The 21,767-nt window shown below is 31.0% G+C and overlaps 2 protein-coding genes across 9 annotated transcripts in view; both read right to left on the bottom strand.

Moving 5' to 3' along the window:
- LOC114326563 (zinc finger protein 260-like) overlaps window positions 1-21,767 on the bottom strand; it is a 346,266-nt gene that overhangs the window by 278,522 nt on the left and 45,977 nt on the right. The gene's annotated exons all lie outside the window — the stretch shown is intronic.
- Window positions 2,236-15,038, bottom strand: LOC126892631 (zinc finger protein 271-like). Its single transcript, XM_050662266.1, has 2 exons — window positions 14,789-15,038; window positions 2,236-4,280 (listed from the first exon to the last, which is right to left on the bottom strand). Exon 2 carries the CDS (start codon window positions 4,105-4,107, stop codon window positions 3,025-3,027), a length of 1,083 nt encoding a protein of 360 aa, XP_050518223.1. The 5' UTR covers window positions 4,108-4,280; window positions 14,789-15,038; the 3' UTR covers window positions 2,236-3,024.

Consider the following 21,767-nt stretch of genomic DNA (forward strand, 5'->3'; position numbering starts at 1 on the left):
ATTTGTTTGACGTTTCTGTTTTGTTTACTTTTGTGGCTGTCAGTCAGTTGAATTTTTTGCGGGTTTTGTCGAATTTTTGCGTTTTGAAGTTTCTTTATATTACACAAACAGTTGTTTTCACAACTAATTTTATATTGGGCTTTGAAATTTTAAGGTAAGTAATTATATTTTGGCAATTAATATTTAAAACATACAAAGTTAACGGCATTCACACAGTAAAGAAATGATTGTGTTTAGGTTTCCGTGAAAGTGAATAAAATAACAAAAATAAAATATGTTATTGATTTTTATTTATAAATTGTTTATTTATTTATCAATCAATAATAATAAAAGAATTTATTAAGCTACTTCAGATGTAGCTGTAATTCTGCACAAAATTTTGAAGCAAAACTTACATTTGACATTCCATATATTTGATAACGTCAAATTTTATAATAAAATCCGTAATCGGAACAGTAGCCACTTTCTGTCACTTGTTGTTGCGTGAAATAGATTTCCGACTTATTTCGTATGTTTTAAATGATGACGCACGGGTAAAGACTCACGGACTCAACTGTACATTTTTAAAAGTTATTTTTTTAAGATTTAGTGCAATTCTGTTATCTGTAATGGCAACAACGATGTGCTTCACGAACCATTGTGTCAAGTCTCAACACAGGTTTACATTGGAAAACAAAGTGTACCAGTTTTTTATGACGGGAAGTGTACTATGTAATGTATTTATATCTGCAAAACCTCGTAAGTCGATTTTTGGCCAATTATGACTTTTATACGTTTTTGGTTTATTCTTTTATACACCTTTTAAACTACGAAAGCTTGTAACTCAATATTTAAATTTAATAGTACTAGCGACAAACCTTGTAACAAACCAAAATCTTGTTAAGCAGACATACTGTATAAGAGCTAAAAACAATTTTTGTTGAACATTTATTATTGTTGAAGCTTATTATTAAATGAATTTTAGATAGGTTTTACAGAAAAAAATAAAAATGTATACCATTTTTATTCAGTTGCAATGCGAAACCAAAACCGTCTTAATTTTTACTTAGATTAGAGAGTGCAGCCAGCACTCTTATCGACGATTTCACCTCTTGTTAGAGGCTCTTCAGAGAATGCATAGGCTACTTTCTCTAATCCTTGTAAAAATACTTCGAAATATTAGTCCCCCACTGCAACTGACGTGAAGGTAGTAGGTGCGTAGCGGCATCTGCTAAATGAAAGTCTAAGTTTTTCAACCTAATAAAAATATTTTTAAAATAAAATATTTCTAAAAGATTTTTAACTTTACCACGCTGCAGACGGGGGTTGTGAATTGCATAGTGTAGAATTCCTTCCCTTTTGTCTTCACTGCAGCATCCATTTGGCTTGCATATTGTAGAAGCCTTGGAGGTGTCACCAGGGAAATGGACTAATAAGTTTTTCAATTAAAAATCTTTTAGAAATATTTTTATTAGGTTGAAAAACTTAGACTTTCATTTAGCAGATGCCGCTACGCACCTACTACCTTCACGTCAATTGCAGTGGGGGACTAATATTTCGAAGTATTTTTACAAGGATTAGAGAAAGCAGCCTATGCATTCTCTGAAGAGCCTCTAACAAGAGGTGAAATCGTCGATAAGAGTGCTGACTGCACTCTCTAATCCAAGTAAAAATTAAGACGGTTTTGGTTTCGCATTGCAACTGAATAAAAATGGTATACATTTTTATTTTTAAAAATATATCTTTTATACTGATACATTCGACATTTAGAGTCTTATTTTGGTCAATTTAGTTTCTCTATTGAAATGTTTTCCAAAAAATCATAAATATCGTATAATTACATTTTGGATATATGTATATCATATATATCCGATATTTTGATATTTATATAAATATCATGGATATTCTGTGATCTGGTCTGGTCATGAATATAAAAAAATATCCCATATCCCAACCTATACCAACTTTTTAAAGTAGCGATTATTTTGCCTATTTCAAGCTCAGCTTGCGAGAGGTATTTTTCTGCCATGAGGAGGATTTTTAAACTGGTTGAAAACGACAATGACTCAAGATAGGCATTCAGATTTAGCTTTGCTGTATATAGAAAAAGGTAGACATAGACATGGGGAGTGTTGTAAATTCTTTTAGTGAGCAGAGTAAAAAGTTTCTGTTGCAAGTAGTATTTTGTTTTTGTAAATAAATATCGCAGTGTATATATTATATGTATTAGGTATATTAAAAAATAAAACCAGTATACTATTATAACGCATTTTTTCTATTTATTTTTTCATTGTACAACAAAAAATCAATTACAATCATCCGATTTTTGACACTTTTATCTTATCGTATCTTATCCTAATCACAAGTGTGTGTTTTCATATGTGCTGTTAAACTAGAACTGTGTGAAAATTATTTGGAGCATATTTTGCACGAGAACGATTTTTCACCAGTATGCACTATCATATACCGTTTTAAAACTTCTTTCTTTGAAAACTGTTTGGTGCAAATTTCACATCCAAATGGTTTTTCGCCAGTATGTATTATGCAGCTTTAAAAGTGTTTTTCTTGAAAACTGTTTGGTGCAATTGTCACATTCAGATGTTTTTTCGCCAGTATGCACTCTCATATGCAATTGTAAAACTTGTTTCGTTGACCACTGTTTGGTGCAAATTTCACATTCAAATGGTTTTTCACCAGTATGCACTCTTATATGCCATTTTACAACTTGCTTCGTTGAAAACTGTTTGGTGCAAATTTCACATTCAAATGATTTTTCATCAGTATGCACCATCTTATGTCTAGTTAAATCTGTGTTTTTTGAAAACTTTTTGGTGCAAATTTCACATTCAATCCCAGTATGCACTCTCATATGCCATTTTAAAACTTGTTTCGTTGAAAACCGTTTGGTGCAAATTTCACATTCAAATGGTTTTTCACCAGTATGCACTCTCATATGCCATTTTAAAACTTGTTTTGTTGAAAACTGTTTGGTGCAAATTTCACATTCAAATGATTTTTCATCAGTATGCACCCTCTTATGTCTAGTTAAATCTGTGTTTTTTGAAAACTGTTTGGTGCAAATTTCACATTCAAATGGTTTTTCCCAGTATGCACTCTCAAATGCCATTTTAAAACTTGTTTTGTTGAAAACTTTTTGGTGCAAATTTCACATTCAAATGGTTTTTCACCAGTATGCACTCTCATATGACTAGTTAAAATTGAGTTTCTTGAAAACTGTTTGGTACAAATTTCACATTCAAATGGTTTTTCACCAGTATGTACTCTCATATGCAATTTTAAAATATGTTTTGTTGAAAACTGTTTGGTGCAATTTTCACATTCAAATGGTTTTTCACCAGTATGCACTCTCATATGTCTAGTTAAAAGTGAGTTTTTTGAAAACTGTTTGGTACAAATTTCACATTCAAATAGTTTTTTACCAGTATGCACTCTCATATGCCATTTTAAAACTTGTTTCGTTAAAAACTGTTTGGTGCAAATTTCACATTCAAATGGTTTTTTACCAGTATGCACTCTCATATGCCATTTTAAAACTTGTTTCGTTGAAAACTTTTTGGTGCAAATTTCACATTCAAATGATTTTTCACCAGTATGCACTCTCATGTGACCTTTTAAAACTTGTTTCGTTGAAAACTGTTTGGTGCAAATTTCACATTCAAATAGTTTTTCACCAGTATGCACTCTCATATGCCATTTTAAAACTTGTTTCGTTGAAAACTGTTTGGTGCAAATTTCACATTCAAATGGTTTTTTACCAGTATGCACTCTCATATGCCATTTTAAAACTTGTTTCGTTGAAAACTTTTTGGTGCAAATTTCACATTCAAATGGTTTTTCACCAGTATGCACTCTCATATGCGCTTTTAAAACTTGTTTCGTTGAAAACTGTTTGGTGCAAATTTCACATTCAAATGGTTTTTCACCAGTATGCACTCTGATATGTCTAGTTAAAAGTGAGTTTGTTGAAAACTGTTTGGTACAAATTTCACATTTAAATGGTTTTTCACCAGTATGCACTCTTATATGTCTAGTTAAAAGTAAGTTTGTTGAAAACTGTTTGGTACAAATTTCACATTCAAATGGTTTTTCACCAGTATGCACTCTCATATGTATTTTTAAATTAAATCTTCTTTTTAATTTTTTGAAGCATATCTCACATTCAAAATATTTTTCTCCGATATTCACATCCGTAGTGGCAGTTAAATTTTGGTTGAAGTTATTTCCGGAATATTTTAATATTGCATTGCATTCTTCATTTTGGATGTCTTCGCAAGGGACACCTAAAATAATAATTATCTGTTAAATCAGCATAATTTATAATAATACAGTAGTATAGTAGTACATTTAATTTATTCGATTCCTTTCAGAAAATACTAGGTTAACTGTATATGGTATAAATAGCGACACTCCTGTTGAACGAATTCAGTCTGTTTTAAAATCCCCGTCACGTTTTCGAATGTATATTTCGCGGTTTAAATGTAACAAAATAAATTGTATTAGATAATTAAATTAATTATTATGGGCGAGTTTTTAGTTATACTTGGTATAAAATTATTTTTGAAAGCCTTAATCTTAATCCTATTACAAAGTCATTTGTATTTGAATGGCGTCCTTCCGTTTTGAGATTTATCATACCTACTGACGAGCAGGTATACGCTGTGAGCTTCGCTGGTGTCGCTCCTAGCGGTTACTAATTCAACTTTAACCGGTAATTTTTAAATTTATTATTTAATTGTTATCGCTTAATATTTACAACGCTAAAAAGTAATTAAATTGTAATAGATTTTTTTAAGATTTTGCTAATCATTTTGACGTTCTATTGATGAAATATTAATTTCTTACTTCGGATACTTTCACAATTATCGTGTAGATGGCGCCAAGATTAATAGATTAATTTATAATTACATATTACAGAACATTAAAAAAACGTAAATTCAGTATTTAAAACGTAAGTATATTTAAGGTAAAAATATATACCACAGCTTTGATCAACTAATATTTTTTATAATTAATGTTTTTAATTTTAATTTTAAATTAATCACTTTGACATTTATGTCAAATTTCCGGTAAACGTTTACAGACTTGCCACTACTGGCGCTCGCGAATTTGTAAATATCCCCTCTACGTACGAGCTCACAGCGTATAATAGATAAAGGGACAACAGATTAAAATTTATTAATTGCTACCTCTGTAGGAAACTTAACCACATCATTCAAATACAAATGACATTGTAATATAATTAATTAAGATTTGCTAAAATAACTTGATGCCAAGTATACTTGTTTTTAGTATTAATTGTTTTTGTAAATATTAAATGAATTAGTGTTTGTAAATAAAATAGTCGGTCTTGACGGTCCAGTTAGCTGGGGTTCAGTTGATCGACAAGTTTAGTGGATTTGCGGTCGCTGGTTCGAGCCTCAGCTAGGTCATGGAATTTATAAAAGGCCAACGCCGTAGTATAAAACTCAATAGTCTACGGCTTGGTCTGGAATAAACTGGCGTCTGATTGGCCTATGGAGGAGCGGCACGGGAAGGGATAAGGGCTTCCGGCTTGGTGATACTCCTATACATAGATCCCTACCGCAGGGCGTTGACGCCTAAGAACGGTGTATACATACAAATAAAATAATATTAATTGTTTTTATTTAAATACAGGTGTCTAAAAATAAATCAGTAAAATCAAAATAACTATTTCTAGGGCAGTCAATGAGGGTATGTGGCTTCGAATTCCATCCTACTATATCGATTTGCTTGATATTTTCACAGTAAGTAGGGAATAGCCCAAGAAACAAAGTCTACCCTATGCCGATGTGTGCTTTTGTCTTGGGGGCGGTTCCCACCCCTTCTCGGGGGTGGAAAATTTTTTGGTTAAATAACTACGGAAGTTGCTACAGAACCTAATTCTAAGCCAAAACTGTTCTATAATTTTTTTTTAGAAAACTCGATACTTTTTGAGTTATTCGTGGTTGAAAATTGGCCATTTTCATTGAAACAACACCTTTTCAAACGGTTTTTTGCGATAACCTTAAAAACTATGCATCTAACTAAAAAAATTGTCGATTTTAGGTGTATAATGCTACCAACAACTTTTGTTGTGTTTGAAATTACCTTTAAAATAAGCGATATTAAATGACGATTACATTCAAACTAAGCGAGATAAACTGCAAAAAAATTGATGACTAACGTATTTTAAGAAAAAAATAACAAGTATATTTAATCCCTCATCCACAAGAAGTTAAATGCATCGTTTTCCTTCTACAATACATTTTACTATAGTGTTATTTTTATGTTCAAAAAGTTGGGCGGATTTAAAATGAATAGTTTTTGAAAAAAATAAGATCAAATTATTGAAAGCATTTTTAAATTTTCTTAAAAATCTTCCTTTTTCTCCATGTAACTCGAAAATGATAAGAGATGACCATGCCAAAAAAAGACGTGATACAATGTAGGTTTCGTTTAGGTAAACATTTTGATTTTATTTTTCATAACAGTAAAGATTTTTGAGAAAATTTAAATATACGCTCTATAATTTGATCTTATTTTTTCAAAAACCATTCGTTTTAAACCCGCTCAATTTTTTGAACATATAAATAACACTATAGTAAAATGTATTGTAGAAGGAAAACGATGCATTTAAATTCTTGTGGATGAGGGGTTAAATATAATTTTTTCATTTTTTTCTTAAAATTCGTTAGGCATCAATTTTTTGCAGCATATCTAGCTTAGTTTGAATGTAATCGACATTTAATATTATTTATTTGAAAAGACTTTTCAAGCACAACAAAAGGTATTGGTAGCATTATACACCTAAAATCGACCGTTTCTTTGTTATTTCAAGTTGAATACACTGATTTGAGCATGCACAAAAAAACAAACTCTTTTTACCCACCATATCTCTTTTTGTGTTATATCTAGAAGATTTATGAATGAACGAATCTCTTTGTTTTTTTATAAGCTACAAAAATGTTTTCTATAGTTTTTTTTTAGTTAAATGCATTGTTTTTAAGGTATTCGCAAAAAACCGTTTGAAAATGACCAATTTTCAACCATAAATAACTCAAAAAGTATTGAGTTTTCGAAAAAAAATTATAGAACAGTTTTTGCTTAGAATTAGGTTCTCAAGCAACTTTCGTAGTTATTTAACCAAAAAATTTTCCACCCTCGAGAAGGGGAACAGCACCCAAGACAAAAGCACACATCGGCATAGGGTAGACTTTGAATAATGAGATAAGTTGAGGCTATTCCTAAAATTTCATTAAAATCTATGCAGTAAGATAGAATTCGGAGGTAATAACCTGTTCTTGCTCTCATTGACTGGCGTATACAATAATAACTAAAGAAACAAATTTACAAGCACATATTTGATTTAATAAATAAAAATGATCAAAATTTTGAGTTGTCACTTTTCTTTAAAATTTTGGTCACTTTGTTTAAAATTAACGAAAAATACCGATAAGTACGCGTCGAATGTCAGAGCATAACTGAAAACTGTCATTGTTCGGAGTAAAAGTATTCATTTTACCGCCAAAGAAATAATGACACTACCGCCATCTTTCGTAGTTAGTTGTAAGCATATAATATATGACAATTTTTCTGAATGACAATTTTTCTGATAAAATTTTTGGATATTTGGAGTCAATTTAACAAGATAACTCGATTTATGCACTTTTGAGTTGTGTCACTTTTCTTCCGGATAAGCGAGATGAGCTTTTACATTGTTCTCACCAATGATTTTGCATATGTAATTTTTAACTACGGCTGTGTGAAAACTGTCTTGAACATAGTTTGCATGTGAAAGGCTTTTCACCAGTATGCACTCTCATATGCGATTTTAAATTTACTTTCACTGAAAATTCTTTGGTGCAAATTTCACATTCAAATGGTTTTTTACCAGTATGCACTGTCATATGTGATTTTAAAACTTGTTTCGTTGAAAATTGTTTATTGCAAATTTTACATTCAAATGGTTTTTCACCGGTATGCACTCTCATATGCGTTTCTACAGACGCAGTGGTTCCAAATGCTAAAAACGTGGTCATGAGGCGAAAAAAGAAGTCCCTATTTAAGGATTTTCATGTTTACAGTTGTTTTCTCATACTATCGTAGAGTCCTAATACGCAGGTATGAGGATCAGAATGGATGTATTCTGGTTCACAACCCAAAAAAAAGTGGGCCATGTCCGGGGCTATTTTGGCCGGCAGAGAAAGTGAAAAAGAACGCGTATATTTAAAACGTTGTAAAATGTTTTGTAGTTGATCACTTTTATAGCTGTAAAGCAGATTCTTCTTTAAGTATGCAGTAATGCAAGATGTAACTTAAATCAACATTTATTAACAATAAATGCCTTAAATTTGTTAGTGCATAAATAGTGAAAATATACTTGAAATAATTAAAATTTTGTAAAGATGCATTCAAAAAGTACAAAATTCTGCGACTAATGTTTATTAATCTTAAAATATATAGTAAGGAAATACAGAATCACTTTGGTTTAGCTGCCTATAACTGTCTATGCATTGCTGGCAGTTTTTTGAATACAAAAGTGGGAAATGACGCATATTACATGATTCTGACGATTGTTGAGTATGTATGGGCAGTTGTACATAAGTAATAGGTTCTGAATATTGTACTTCATAAAAAAAATATATTGGTATTCAGCAGTTTCAAAAGTCCCTTATAATATAAAATTTTAAACAAAAATGCGGCTAAAATAAAATTTTCAAATTTATTTCGTCCATATTGGATCCGCCATTTTGTTAAAAAAAAGTAATGTTAGATTTGTAATCAGCGACCTTAACCTACAAAATTTGACAAAAAATTTTCCTTTTTGATTGATATTTTCCATTTCTTTCCGCCATTTTGTTTTTCAGAAAAAATAATGCCAGATTCGTAATCAGCGATGCCAAAAGCCCTTCAGAAGGAAAGTAGTTCCAAAATGTATAAACAATATACGCTTTTAAAGCTTCGTGACCACGTTTTCGGTATTTGGAACCACTGTGAGACGCCTTTGTTGAAAATTTTTTGGAGCAAATTTCACATTCAAATGGTTTTTCACCAGAATGCACTTTCATATGTCTAGTTAAATGTGTATTTGTTGAAAACTGTTTGTTGTATAGATCACACGTAAGAGGATTTCCACCACTGTGCACTAGCATATGTCTTTCTAAACCATGCTTTCTTGCAAAATGTTTGGTGCATATTTTGCATGTGAAAGGTTTTTCACCAGTATGCGTTCTCATATGGAACTTTAAACCTTGCTTCAGTGAAAACGTTTTGGTGCAAATTTCACAATTAAACGGTTTTTCACCCGTATGCACACTCATAATATGCGATTTCAAATATAATTTCAATGAAAACTGTTTCTTGCAAATTTCACAGACAAATGGTTCTTCACCAGTATGCACTCTCATATGTGGTTTTAAAGAATAACTTGTTGTTAATTGTTTGGAGCATATTTCACATTCAAAATATTTTTCTCCGATATTCACATCCGTAGTGACAGTTAAATTTTGGTTGAAGTTATTTCCGGGATATTTTAATATTGCATTGCATTCATCATTTTGGATGTCTTCACAAGAGACACCCAAAATAATAATTATCTGTTAAATCAGTACAATTTATAACAACACAGTAGTATAGTAGAACATATTTAATTTATTCGATTCCTTCCAGAAAATACTAGGTTAACAGTATGCGGTATAAAAAGCAGACATTTCTGTTGAACGAATTCAGTGTATTTTAAAATCTTCGTCACGTTTTCGAATGTACATTTCGCGGTTTAAATGTAACAAAATAAATTGCATTAAATAATTAAATAATAATGTAATTAAATAAAGTATTATGTGCAGTTTTAAATATCTTGTTTGCCATATTACTGAACAACTAGATCCAGATAAAGAGATAAAATGTAGAATCGAGATAGCCCGCACAACATTTTTAAAAATGAGATCATTCTTCTGTAATGATAACTTGCAACTTCGCAATCGTATGAATGTTACTTTTGGTCAGTTCTCTTATACGGTGTCGAAGCATGGACATTAAAAATATCCACTATTAATCGTTTGAAGGCCTTTGAAATGTGGCTGCACAGACGTACATTAAAAATACCATGGCGGCTATGCTGACAAATGTGGTAGTCCTTAAGAGAGCGAATGCTACTCGCGAGCTGCTTGATAATATCAAATGCAGAAAGATGGCCTATTTTGGACACATAGTAAGGGGAGACCGATATAATATTCTTTAACTTATTACGATGGGTGAAATCAAAGGACCCAGAGGAATTCGTAGAAAACCGGCCTCTTGGTTGAAAAATATCAGTGAGTGGATATAAAGAAAGCAGAGCAACTATTTAGAATAGCTCGAGACAGAGACAGTTTCGCCATGTTAATAGCCAACGTCAAGGGGACTTGATAGGGCACGTTAAGAAGAATTATGGGTGAGTTTTTAGTTACTTGTTTTTAGTATTGATTGTTTTTGTAAATATTAAATGAATTAGAGTGATTGTAAATAAAATAACATTAATTAAGTGTTTTTACTTAAATATAAGTGTCTAAAAATAAATCGGTAAATTCAAAATAACTATTACAATAATAACTAAGGAACCAAATTTACAAACACATACATAGTTGATTTAATAAATAAAAATGATCAAAATTTTGAATTCTCACTTTTCTTTAAAATGTTGGTCACTTTTTTTAAAATTAACGAAAAATACATAGGACACTTCTTGAAATACAACGGGTTTTATGATCAATAACGATAAGTTCATGTCAAATGTCACAGCATAACTGAAAATTGTCATTGTTCCGGAATAAAGGTATTTATTTTATCGCCAAAAGAATAATGACACTACCGCCATCTTTCGAAGTTGGATGTAAACATATATGTGACATTTTTCCTGATAAAAGTATTATAGTCTATAGCCGCTGAAAAGATGGACTGATCCCGTGAACGGCACGCATTCTTAAACTTTCCTCTCCCGATGTCACCACTTTTTACACGTTTACACCGCTCAACAAAACTATATTTTAAGCACATCTTAAGGCTATGGGTACATAATTCGCAAATATTTTACATGTATCCCTACTTTTTCTGTCTTTACACGGCAAATTACGTGTAGTAAAATTCACACTGGTATGGATATGTAAACATTACTAGAATGTCATTCTACTTGAAAATGTCATCATTAATTTAAAGAGATGGCTTTTGAATGTTATTGGATAACTGTTATTTTTATAATTGCAAATTATTAATTCAGTTAATAATAAATGTGATAATTTTTTCACTAACTATGTATTCAGTGATTGTAATAATTTATTTGTACAACAAAAACTAATACTCAATCGAGAAAAGAGGAAAAGTGTTAAAGTGATTTTTCAACAATACCCCAGGCTGTGGGTGAAAAATAGGTCGATTTCAGGATATAATTCAGGAATTTTTGAAACCTATCAGGTGTTGTAAAGGACGATGCCAGGAATAACTTCTACTAAAATGTAACCAAAAATATTGTGCGCTTTTTTTTTAATTGCGATTTTCATTTGTTAAATTTGCAATTTTTATTGAATTTTAATTTTGTAGCTTAGGATATTGATTTTAGAAAAAAACTTTTTAATAGAAAGTTGTAGTAAATTAAAAAACCTACAATTTGAGCTATGGTATGTTTAATTTTGTTAATTGGTTATTGCAAAACAGCCCGCGAAAAGTCCAAAATGGCCGTTTTTTACAATTGCATTATTTATTGTACAAATAATTTTTTTTTATTTTTTAAAACTTTAAAATGAAGATCTTTCAATTCCAAACGTAAAAAAAATTGTAAAGCCAGATTAACGAATTTGTTGCTTAGATATTATAAATTGTTTATCCCAAGAGGTCAAATGTCGAAGGCTATAACTTTTTGAAAAAAAATCGTATAGAGTTGGTGAAACATCTAGTTTCCTTCTAAAGAGTTATACTTTCATATTCTGATGTAAATAAATGCGTAAAACATTTTTAAACCTCTAATTTTTGGGTTTGAAAATAAGGGGGCAAATTTCGTTATAAACATTTAGAGCTGAAGCGGCCCTGTACATCATATGAGTTTTTAACTTACAGATTATTGTTGCCGAAGATGAAACAAAGATTTATAAAAAAATAAAAAATTTCTACGACCAACTGAAGCCGAGATAATTTTTGGGTTTGAAAATAAGGGGGCAAATTTCGTTATAAACATTTAGAGCTGAAGCGGCGCTGTACATCCTATGAGTTTCTAACTTACAGATTATTGTTGCTGAAGACAAAATGAAGATTTATAAAAAAATAAAAATTTTCTACAACCAACTGAAGCCGAGATAATTGTTTTTTTTTTCTTAAGTCGTAGTGCCTTTATTTATAACAATTAAGAAATTATTTCACAGTCACTGACTAAAGAATGACTTATATTATCTTAAAATAAAAATTATTATAAAATATAATTACATTTAATTATTAAAAATTATTTTTAAAATCGGTGCTTTTGCGAGAGGCCGAATTTTGCAAATCGCCCGGCTTGCTTCAAATCCGCGCGGTCGGAAAATTTTTACGTAACTTGTATTACATTTTGACAGAAAACAATTTAATAATATTACCATTATAATATACAGTCTATTTACCACTCTATTTGTTTTTCTTGATAAACTTTTATATGTGAAATTTCATTTCTGAAGAAATAATATTAGAAAAATTATACATATATATGAAATATATAACTATATTTTTAATTTTTTCATTGTTCTATAAATATAATAATAATAATGTTACTTCTTACTATAATATACAATATAAAACTTTTTCTTCTTGTAGTGACTATTCTTTTTGGATTTCACATATAAAAGTTTATCAAGAAAAACAAATACAGTGGTAAATAGACTGTATATTATAATGGTAATATTATTAAATTGTTTTCTGTCAAAATTTAATACAAGTTACGTAAAAATTTTCCGAGCGCGCGGATTTGAAGCGAGCCGGGCGATTTGCAAAATTCGGCCGCTTGCAAAAGCACCGATTTAAAAAATAATTTTTAATAATTAAATGTAATTATATTTTATAATAATTTTTATTTTAAGATAATATAAGTATTTCTTTTGTCAAAGACTGTAAAATAATTTCTTAATTGTTATAAATGAGGGCACTATGATTTAAGAAAAAAAAACAATTATCTCGGCTTCAGTCGGTTGTAGAAAATTTAAATTTTTTTATAAATCTTCGTTTCATCTTCAGCAACAATAATATGTAAGTTAAAAACTTATAGGATGTACAGGGCCGCTTCAGCTCTAAATGTTTATAACAAAATTTGCCCCCCTTATTTTCAAATCCAAAAATTAGAGGTTTAAAAATGTTTTACGCATTTATTTACATCAGAATATGAAAATATAACTCTTTAGAAGGAGATTGGATGTTTCACCAACTTTCTAAGAGTTTTTTTCAAAAAGTTATAGCCTTCGACATTTGACCTCTTGGGATAAACAATTGATAATATCTAAGCAACAAATTCGTTAATCTGGCCTTACAATTACTTTTTATGTTTGGAATTGAAAGATCTTCATTTTAAAGCTTTAAAAAATAAAAAACAATTATTTGTACAATAAATAATGCAATTGTAAAAAACGGCCATTTTGGACCTTTCGCAGGCTGTTTTGCAATAACCAATTAACAAAATTAAACTTACCATAGCTCAAATTGTAGGTTTTTTAATTTACTACAACTTTCTATTAAAAAGTTTTTCTCTAAAATCAATATCCTAAGCTACAAAATTAAAAATCAATAAAAATTGCAAATTTAATAAATGAAAATCGCAATTAAAAAAAAAGCGCACAATATTTTTGGTTACATTTTAGTAGAAGTTATTCCTGGCTTCGTCCTTTACAACATCTGATAGGTTTCAAAAATTCCTGAATTATATCACGTTTTTTCACCCACAGCCTGGGGTATAATAGGTTTGTTCGTAGAACGATCCAAACAATCAGCAACCGTTTCCAACCGTCAGACGCATGCGCAGTTAACAGTTAGCGTTGCGCAGTTAACAGTTAGCGTTCGTAGACTACGAATGCGCAGGCGTCTGATAGTTGGCAACGGTTGCTGATCGTTCTACGAACAAACCTAATATATTGTTATGGAACGCTTACAATTTTGAACATCTTTAACAACAACATACTTGGATCACAGAATATATTATCCTGATGTATTCTTTGCTTGGATCTTCCACAAATAATACACAATAAATAACTTTTTATTAAGTTCACGTCTTCAATCAATTATTTATCAAATACACTATATATCAATAATATTTAATCAATAACTTAAAATATTCCCGATGCAATGTCAAATATTTAAAATTGTCACTGATTGTCAGTGTCTGACTGACAATATTATATTCGGCTGAGTGCGTTGTAAGACAAAGATAGATTTGGAAAATATTACCACAGCATTGTGTTCATTTTTTTCGAATCCTGAAAAAACCAATAAATATTTTTGAAAAATTTAAACGCAGAATGAAAGATTAAATTATTACCGAGGTCCGAAAGTCCCTTAGAATAAATAAAAAGTTTATTTTGAATGAGATATTTGAAATTAAAAATCACACTAAATTTTCGCTTAGTTTTTCACCCCTGTAACTTATTAAAATAAACATTATAGAAGGTCTCAGGGACTTTCGGCCCTCGCTAATAACGTAATCTTTCATTCTGCGTTTAAATTTTTCAAAAATACTTATTAGTTTTCTCAGGATTCGAAAAAAATGAATCCTTATTTGAATAGCATTGCAGCCGAAAATACGTACCGATCCTCTTAACGAAATTCACCAGCAGACGTGCGAAACACAAACAATGACGGTGTAAACGGTTCTTAGAACGTCTGGCTTTGAACGACCAGTCGATGCTTGCATGGAGTGTTCACGTGACCTTGGATTCCAACTTTTAAGCGACTCGATAGATAGATATTTGGAATTTGGAGTCATTTAACAAGATAACTCGATTTATGCATTTTTGAGTTGTGTCACTTTTCTTCCGGATAAGCGAGATGCGCTTTTACATTGTTCTCACCGGTGAGTTTCCATATGTAATTTTAAACTACGGCCTTGTGAAAACTGTCTTGAACATAGTTTGCATGTGAAAGGTTTTTCACCAGTATGCACTCTCATATGCGATTTTAAATTTAGTTTGACTGAAAATTGTTTAATGCAAATTTCACATTCAAATGATTTTTTACCAGTATGCACTATCATATGTTTTGTTAGGTAATTCTTTGTTAAAAATTGTTTATTGCAAATTTCACATTCAAATGGTTTTTCACCGGTATGCACTATCATATGTCTAGTTAAATCTGTGTTTCTTGCAAACTGTTTGGAGCAAATTTCACATTTAAACGGTTTTTCATCAGTATGCACTATCATATGTCTAGTTAAATCTGTGTTTCTTGCAAACTGTTTGGTGCAAATTTCACATTCAAATGGTTTTTCACCAGTATGCAATCTCATATGTCTAGTTAAATGTGCGTTTGTTGAAAACGGTTTGGTGCAAATTTCGCATTCAAATGTTTTTTCACCAGTATGCACTCTCATATGTCTAGTTAAATGTGTGTTTGTTGAGAACTGTTTGGTGCATATTTTGCATGTGAAAGGTTTTTCACCAGTATGCGTTCTCATATGGAATTTTAAACCTTGCTTCAGTGAAAACGTTTTGTGGCAAATTTCACAATTAAACGGTTTTTCGCCAGTATGCACACTCATAATATGCGATTTCAAATATAATTTCAATGAAAATTGTTTCTGGCAAATTTCACATTCAAATGGTTTTTCACCAGTATGCACTCTCATATGTAATTTTAAAGAATATCTTGTTGTTAATTGTTTGGAGCATGTTTCACATTCAAAATGTTTTTTTCCGATGTTCACATCCGTAGTATCAGTTAAATTTTGGTATTTGGAGTTATTTCCGGGATATTTTAATATTGCATTGCATTCATCATTTTGGATGTCTTCACAGGAGACACCTAAAATAATAATTATCTGTTAAATCAGTATAATGTATAATAATACAGGGTGTTTGGCGACAAATGGGCAATAGCTTAACCTTTGATTCCTGAGCTTAAAATAGGTCGAATTAAGCTAACCTACTTTATAGTGCTGTCGCCAGGGGGCCGGGGCAAGCTTTTTTAATGTATTTTGACCCGAAAAAACACGAATCTTTTTGAATAACAGTTAGTCCGGATGTCGAAAAGATTGTTATAAACAGAAAACTTGAAAAATTACAATAAAGCTATTTTTTGCAAAATAAAACATTTTTTTGTATTTTTGGGTCACTGTAAGTAAAAAATGTTATTACAAGTTTTTTCGTAGGATGCATAGTTTTCGAGATTAACGCGAGTGAGTGAACTCAAATTAAATATTAATTTTTTATTGGTAAACAAAGCTATAAACACATTGTGCTTGAGTGATGTTTTCAATGCATCTCTCATTTAAAATCGCAGGTACAAGTGCAAGCGCCTTCAAACAGCAAATTTCTACGTAGCATGCATTGGGCACGCGTCAAAATGCTTAAACACAATTTGTTTATAGCTTTGTTTAGCAATAAAAAAATTAATTTTTAGCAATACAAATAATCAACACCGGTATAATTTTACTTGAACTTTTGAAACGCTGTAAGCAGAATTGCTATTTTATTTTTTAATCAACAGCTATTCGGGCTCAAAAATTCCAATTTTTCGATTTTTTGAAAGTTCAAAGGCGTTTATCTCGAAAACTGTACATTGTACATCCTACGAAAAAGCTCGTAAGGACATTTTTTGCTTAGAATGGCCCAAAAAATACAAAAAATGTTTTGTTTTGTGCAAAATCGCTTTTTTGTAATTTTTCAAGTTTTTTGTTTATAACAATCTTATCGACATCCGAACCAAAAAATTCGTGTTTTACGGATCAAAATACATAAAAAAACTTGGGTAAGTCCATCTAAATACAGGAGGCCGTTGTACCCCCTGGCGACAGCACTATCAGTACAAAAATTGATAATAACCGAAATAGCCAAAGTTAAACTTTTATTTAATTTTAATTTTTGAATATTTCCCGATAGGCATGGGATAACAACGCGAAATTTGGTAGGCGGGGGTTTCTTGGGTCGAGAAATCTAAATTTGCCATGAAAAATGATGTATCACCCAGAGGGAGCCACATACGCCTTTTAGCGCTCATTGATACGTTCAATATTTTTATCCCCCACTCTACATACTTTTTTAATCCAAAATTTTTATTCTCTTAATATTTTTACTTAAAAAATATATACTACATTCATCTCGCTAAATAAATTGTTCAATTTTTTTTCAAAGTTTAACTTTGATACCCCGTATTTCGGTTATTATCAATTATCTTAAGCTCAGAAATCTAAGGTTAAGCTATGGCACATTCGTTACCAAACACCCTGTATAGTACTACAGTATAATTATAAGAAGTGTATTATGTTTTTCTATTAATAGTGCAGTCACTAAAGTTTTTCATCTCCTATTCCGTTGAACCTCCATCGATATTCATGAAAATTGGTGAGCAGTTAGAAGATACCCCAAGGAACAAAAGTGACATGGTGCCAACTTGCGCTTTTACCCTGGGGGAGATACCATCCCTCCTGGGGTAAAACTTATTTTATTAAAAATAACCCCATAAATCGATATAGGGATAAATTCTAAGCAAAATTTGTTATGTAAAGTTATTTGAAAAAATTTATACTTTTGAGTTATTTAAGATCAAAGCTTTTAATTTTTCGTGAAAAATGCATCTTTTAAAGCGGTTTTTAATAAATAACTAAAAAACTGTTTTTTTATTTAATTTGTAACTTATATTATTATCTATATTCTTATACTTAAATTTATAAAAACCGTTGATATGAAAATGTGTGTGGAGAAAGAGGACCGAAATAAAAAGGTAATGGTTCGAAAATTACTGTCCTATTGTTTATAACTTCGTCAAACACGCCGGCCAACTTTGACCGGTTGTATTTCAGTAAACACTCAGCACAATTAAACGTTTTCTCTTTTAAAAGAAGCGTCCTGCCGCGTTCTTTCCAATACCGTTTTCATAATTTAATTTAATGTAATAGTTGCCGAGATATTCATTTTGTTTATAAGCCAAAAAATTGTTTAAAATTTTAAAATATCCCTGGGACCGCTTAAATAGTACAACTTCAATTCTGAAAAGTACGTTAATAGGTATAAAGTACACAAAATAGATAAGGCTACATGAGTAAGACAGGCTAGTGAAAAACTATCACTGAATATTAAAAAACATAGTGAGTCTTGAGTCTTAAGATCCCTATAAACGGGTACAAAAAGAATATAATTCTCAATAGGGCTTTTCATTCACAGTCATTTGTTTCGAGTTTCTGTCATATGTCGTATAATTCGTGTATATTAATATTATACACAGATTATACAACATATGACAGAAGCTCGAAACAAATGACAATCGATGAAAAGCCCTATTAATAAATACTAAAAAAACTTGCATAGTGACTTAATTAGTCAATCATATAATATGTATACCAAAAACAATTTAGAATTTAGTAAACAGCGAAACTGGTAGGAAAAAGAAAAGGTCTGATATTATTCTACATTATGATAATAAAATTGTTATAAGCCTAGTAAGTGAACATGTATCGAATCTTTTGACCCATTAAGGTCGAATTTCTCATATCCAGTTCAACTCAATGTTAAGCTGAACTTCCAGTGAATCACAGTTAAGTTCATCAAAAGTTCAGGTTAAACTTGAGTTGAACTCGACATAAGAAATCGGCACTTAGTTAATCTCTTAAGAGGATCGGTACGCATTTTCGGCTGCAATGCTATTCAAATGGGGATTCATTTTTTTCGAATCCTGAGAAAACTAATAAGTATTTTTGAAAATTTTAAACGTAGAATGAAAGAATACGTTATTAGCGAGGGCCGAAAGTCCCTGACAACTTCTATAATGTTTATTTTAATAAGTTACAGGGGTGAAAAACTAAGAGAAAATGTAGTGTGATTTTTAATTTCAAATATCTCATTCGAAACAAACGTCTTATATGTTCTAAGGGACTTTCGGCCCTCGATAATAATTTAGTCTTTCATTTTGTGTTTAAATTTTTTAAAAATATTAGTTTTTCAGGATTCGAAAAAAATGGACACCATGTCCGTGGAAATCGAACATTCGCTATCTTTGTCATACAACGCACTCATTCGAATATAATGTTACGACAAGACTCAAGACAGTGACAAGTAGAGATGTGTCCGACCCGCTATTTTGTTATAGCAGTTCATTCTGCTACTGCTTTTTAACGATTTTACGATGATAATAAAATCAATCAGAGTTGTTTATTAAATAGTATTGATAGTGTATTTGAAAAATAATACTTGATTTAAGGCGAACAATTAATAAAAAGTTATTTATTGTTTATACAGGGTGTCCCGAAAAGATTGGTCATAAATTATACCACAGATTCTGGAGTCAAAAATAGGTTGATTGAACCTCACTTACCTATATGTATACAATAGTGCACACAAAAAAGTTACAGCTCTTTGAAGTTACAAAATGAAAATCGATTTTTTTTCATATATCGAAAACTCTTAGAGATTTTTCATTGAAAATGGACATGTGGTGTCCTTATGACAGCAGCATCTTAAATAAAAATTAAAGTAAAATTTGTGTACCCCGTAAAAATTTTATGGGGGTTTTGTTCCCTTAAACCCCCCCAAACGTTTGTGTACGTTCCAATTTAATTATTATTGTGGCACCATTAGTTAAGCACACTATTTTTAAAACATTTTTGCCTCTTAGGAATTTTTCGATAAGCCAGTGTTTATCGAGATATTTTGAATAATTATCGAATCCACCACATATTTTTATATGGTTAAGTACGATTATAGAGACCTGTTAATAATCTGAAAATGTATTTATAATTTACATTTTTAGGTATATTTTGAAAAATAAGCCATATCTCGATAAAAGGTGGCATATCAAAAAAAAAGACTAAGAGGCAAAAAAGTTTTAAAAACATTGTGTTTAACTAATGGTACCACAATGATAGTTTAATTGGAACGTACACAAACATTTGGGGGGTTTAAAGGAACAAAACTCCCATAAACATTTTATGTAAATATATTAAAAAAGAAGCCGCATCTCGATAAAAACTCGCTTATCGAAAAAATACTAAGAGGCAAAAAAGTTTTAGAAACGTTGTGTTTAACTAATGTTACCACAATAATGAATTAATTGGAACGTACACAAAAGTTTGGGGGGTTTAAGGGATCAAAACCCCCCTAACATTTTTATGGGGTGGACAAATCTCACTATAATTTTGTTTTAAGATGATCCTGCCATAAGAATGACACATGTCCATTTTCAATAAAAAATCTTTAATAGTTTTCGATATACAGTACGTAAATTGTTCAGCTGGACATAGGAAACATACATCGTATATATTTAGATACATAAATCCATACATTGTATTATATTGAGATAATTGTGGCAACTGAGCTACAAATAAAAATTTTCAGTAATTGTTTATCCTGGATGTTAGCATTAACGTCAAAATTCGTTAAACGTCAAGTATTATTGGTTTGTCATCTGAACCCCGAAGCGAAGCGAATTGTTTAAAATGTTTATTTATACTTCTCCAGAAAAGATGCAAATAATTAAATGGTATTATCAAGGTAATTCGTTGACAGAATGTGTAGATCTATTTGCTAATACTTTCGAAACTAGACCCATACCTTGTAGACAAACAATTGCAAATGTTATAAATAGTTTTGAAACACAATATTGCTTAAAAGATTGTACAAAATGTCACAAAAGAAAAGAGATGTCCCCGGAAAGGCAGCAGGAAATCGAAAGGAGGGATGAAGATATTTGTTCTACAATTGAGGTAGATAACTCCAGAACCAACAGAAGTGTCGCCAAGGAGTTGGAGGTTTCGCATACCACAGTTTATAAAGTTATGGCTTTAAGAGTTTCAAATACTCGAGAATCCAGGAGTTATTTCCCGGAGATCATTATCTTAGAATGGAGTTTTCTCAAGCTGCAATGGATGCATCTCACGAAAATGATGATTTTGTAAAAAACATTCTTTTCACCGATGAATCGTCATTTTCTGTACGGGGTCATCACAATCTTTCCAGAACGCGGTATTGGTCTCAGGAAAATGAACATAGAAGCATTGTACATCGGACTCAACGCCCTCAAAAACTTAATGTGTGGACCGGCATTTTAGGTGACCATGTAATTGGTCCATTTTTCATTGAGGGAGTTCTGAATTCAGCTAAATATCTTGCTCTTTTACAAGATAGCATTCCAGCTATTTTGAATTTCCCAGATGTACGTTTAGAAAATGTCTGGTACCAACAGGATGGCTGTTCCGTTCATAATGCGCGTATCGTGAAAAATTATTTAAGCACAATTTTTCAAGATCGCATTAAAAGTGGAACAAGCAACCAAATTAAATGGCCTGCAAGATGTCCCGATTTGGCTCCCATGGATTTCTTTTCTGGGGACATATTAAATCCACCATCTATGGCAACGATCTCTAGAGGGCACATAGTCTAGAGGATTTGGAAAATAAAATAAGAAACGCTTGTGCTACGATTACGCCACAACAGCTTGAAAACGTGAGGCAAGAATTTTATGATAGACTAGGTTATTGTCTTGCAAAGCAAGGTGGTCTATTTGAACCTTTCATTTAGTTTACTTATTATTTTGTACCGTATAATGTATTGTTCGATTTTCAATTACTTTAAATTAATTAT

Source organism: Diabrotica virgifera, chromosome 9, assembly GCF_917563875.1.
Source record: "Diabrotica virgifera virgifera chromosome 9, PGI_DIABVI_V3a".
In the NCBI taxonomy this organism is placed as follows: Eukaryota; Metazoa; Arthropoda; class Insecta; order Coleoptera; family Chrysomelidae; genus Diabrotica; species Diabrotica virgifera.

What these genes read in the sequence shown, in the direction of transcription:
- LOC126892631 (XM_050662266.1), bottom strand. Translation starts at nt 4,107, where the DNA reads ATGAGAGTGCATACTGGTGAAAAACCATTTGAATGTGAAATTTGTACC.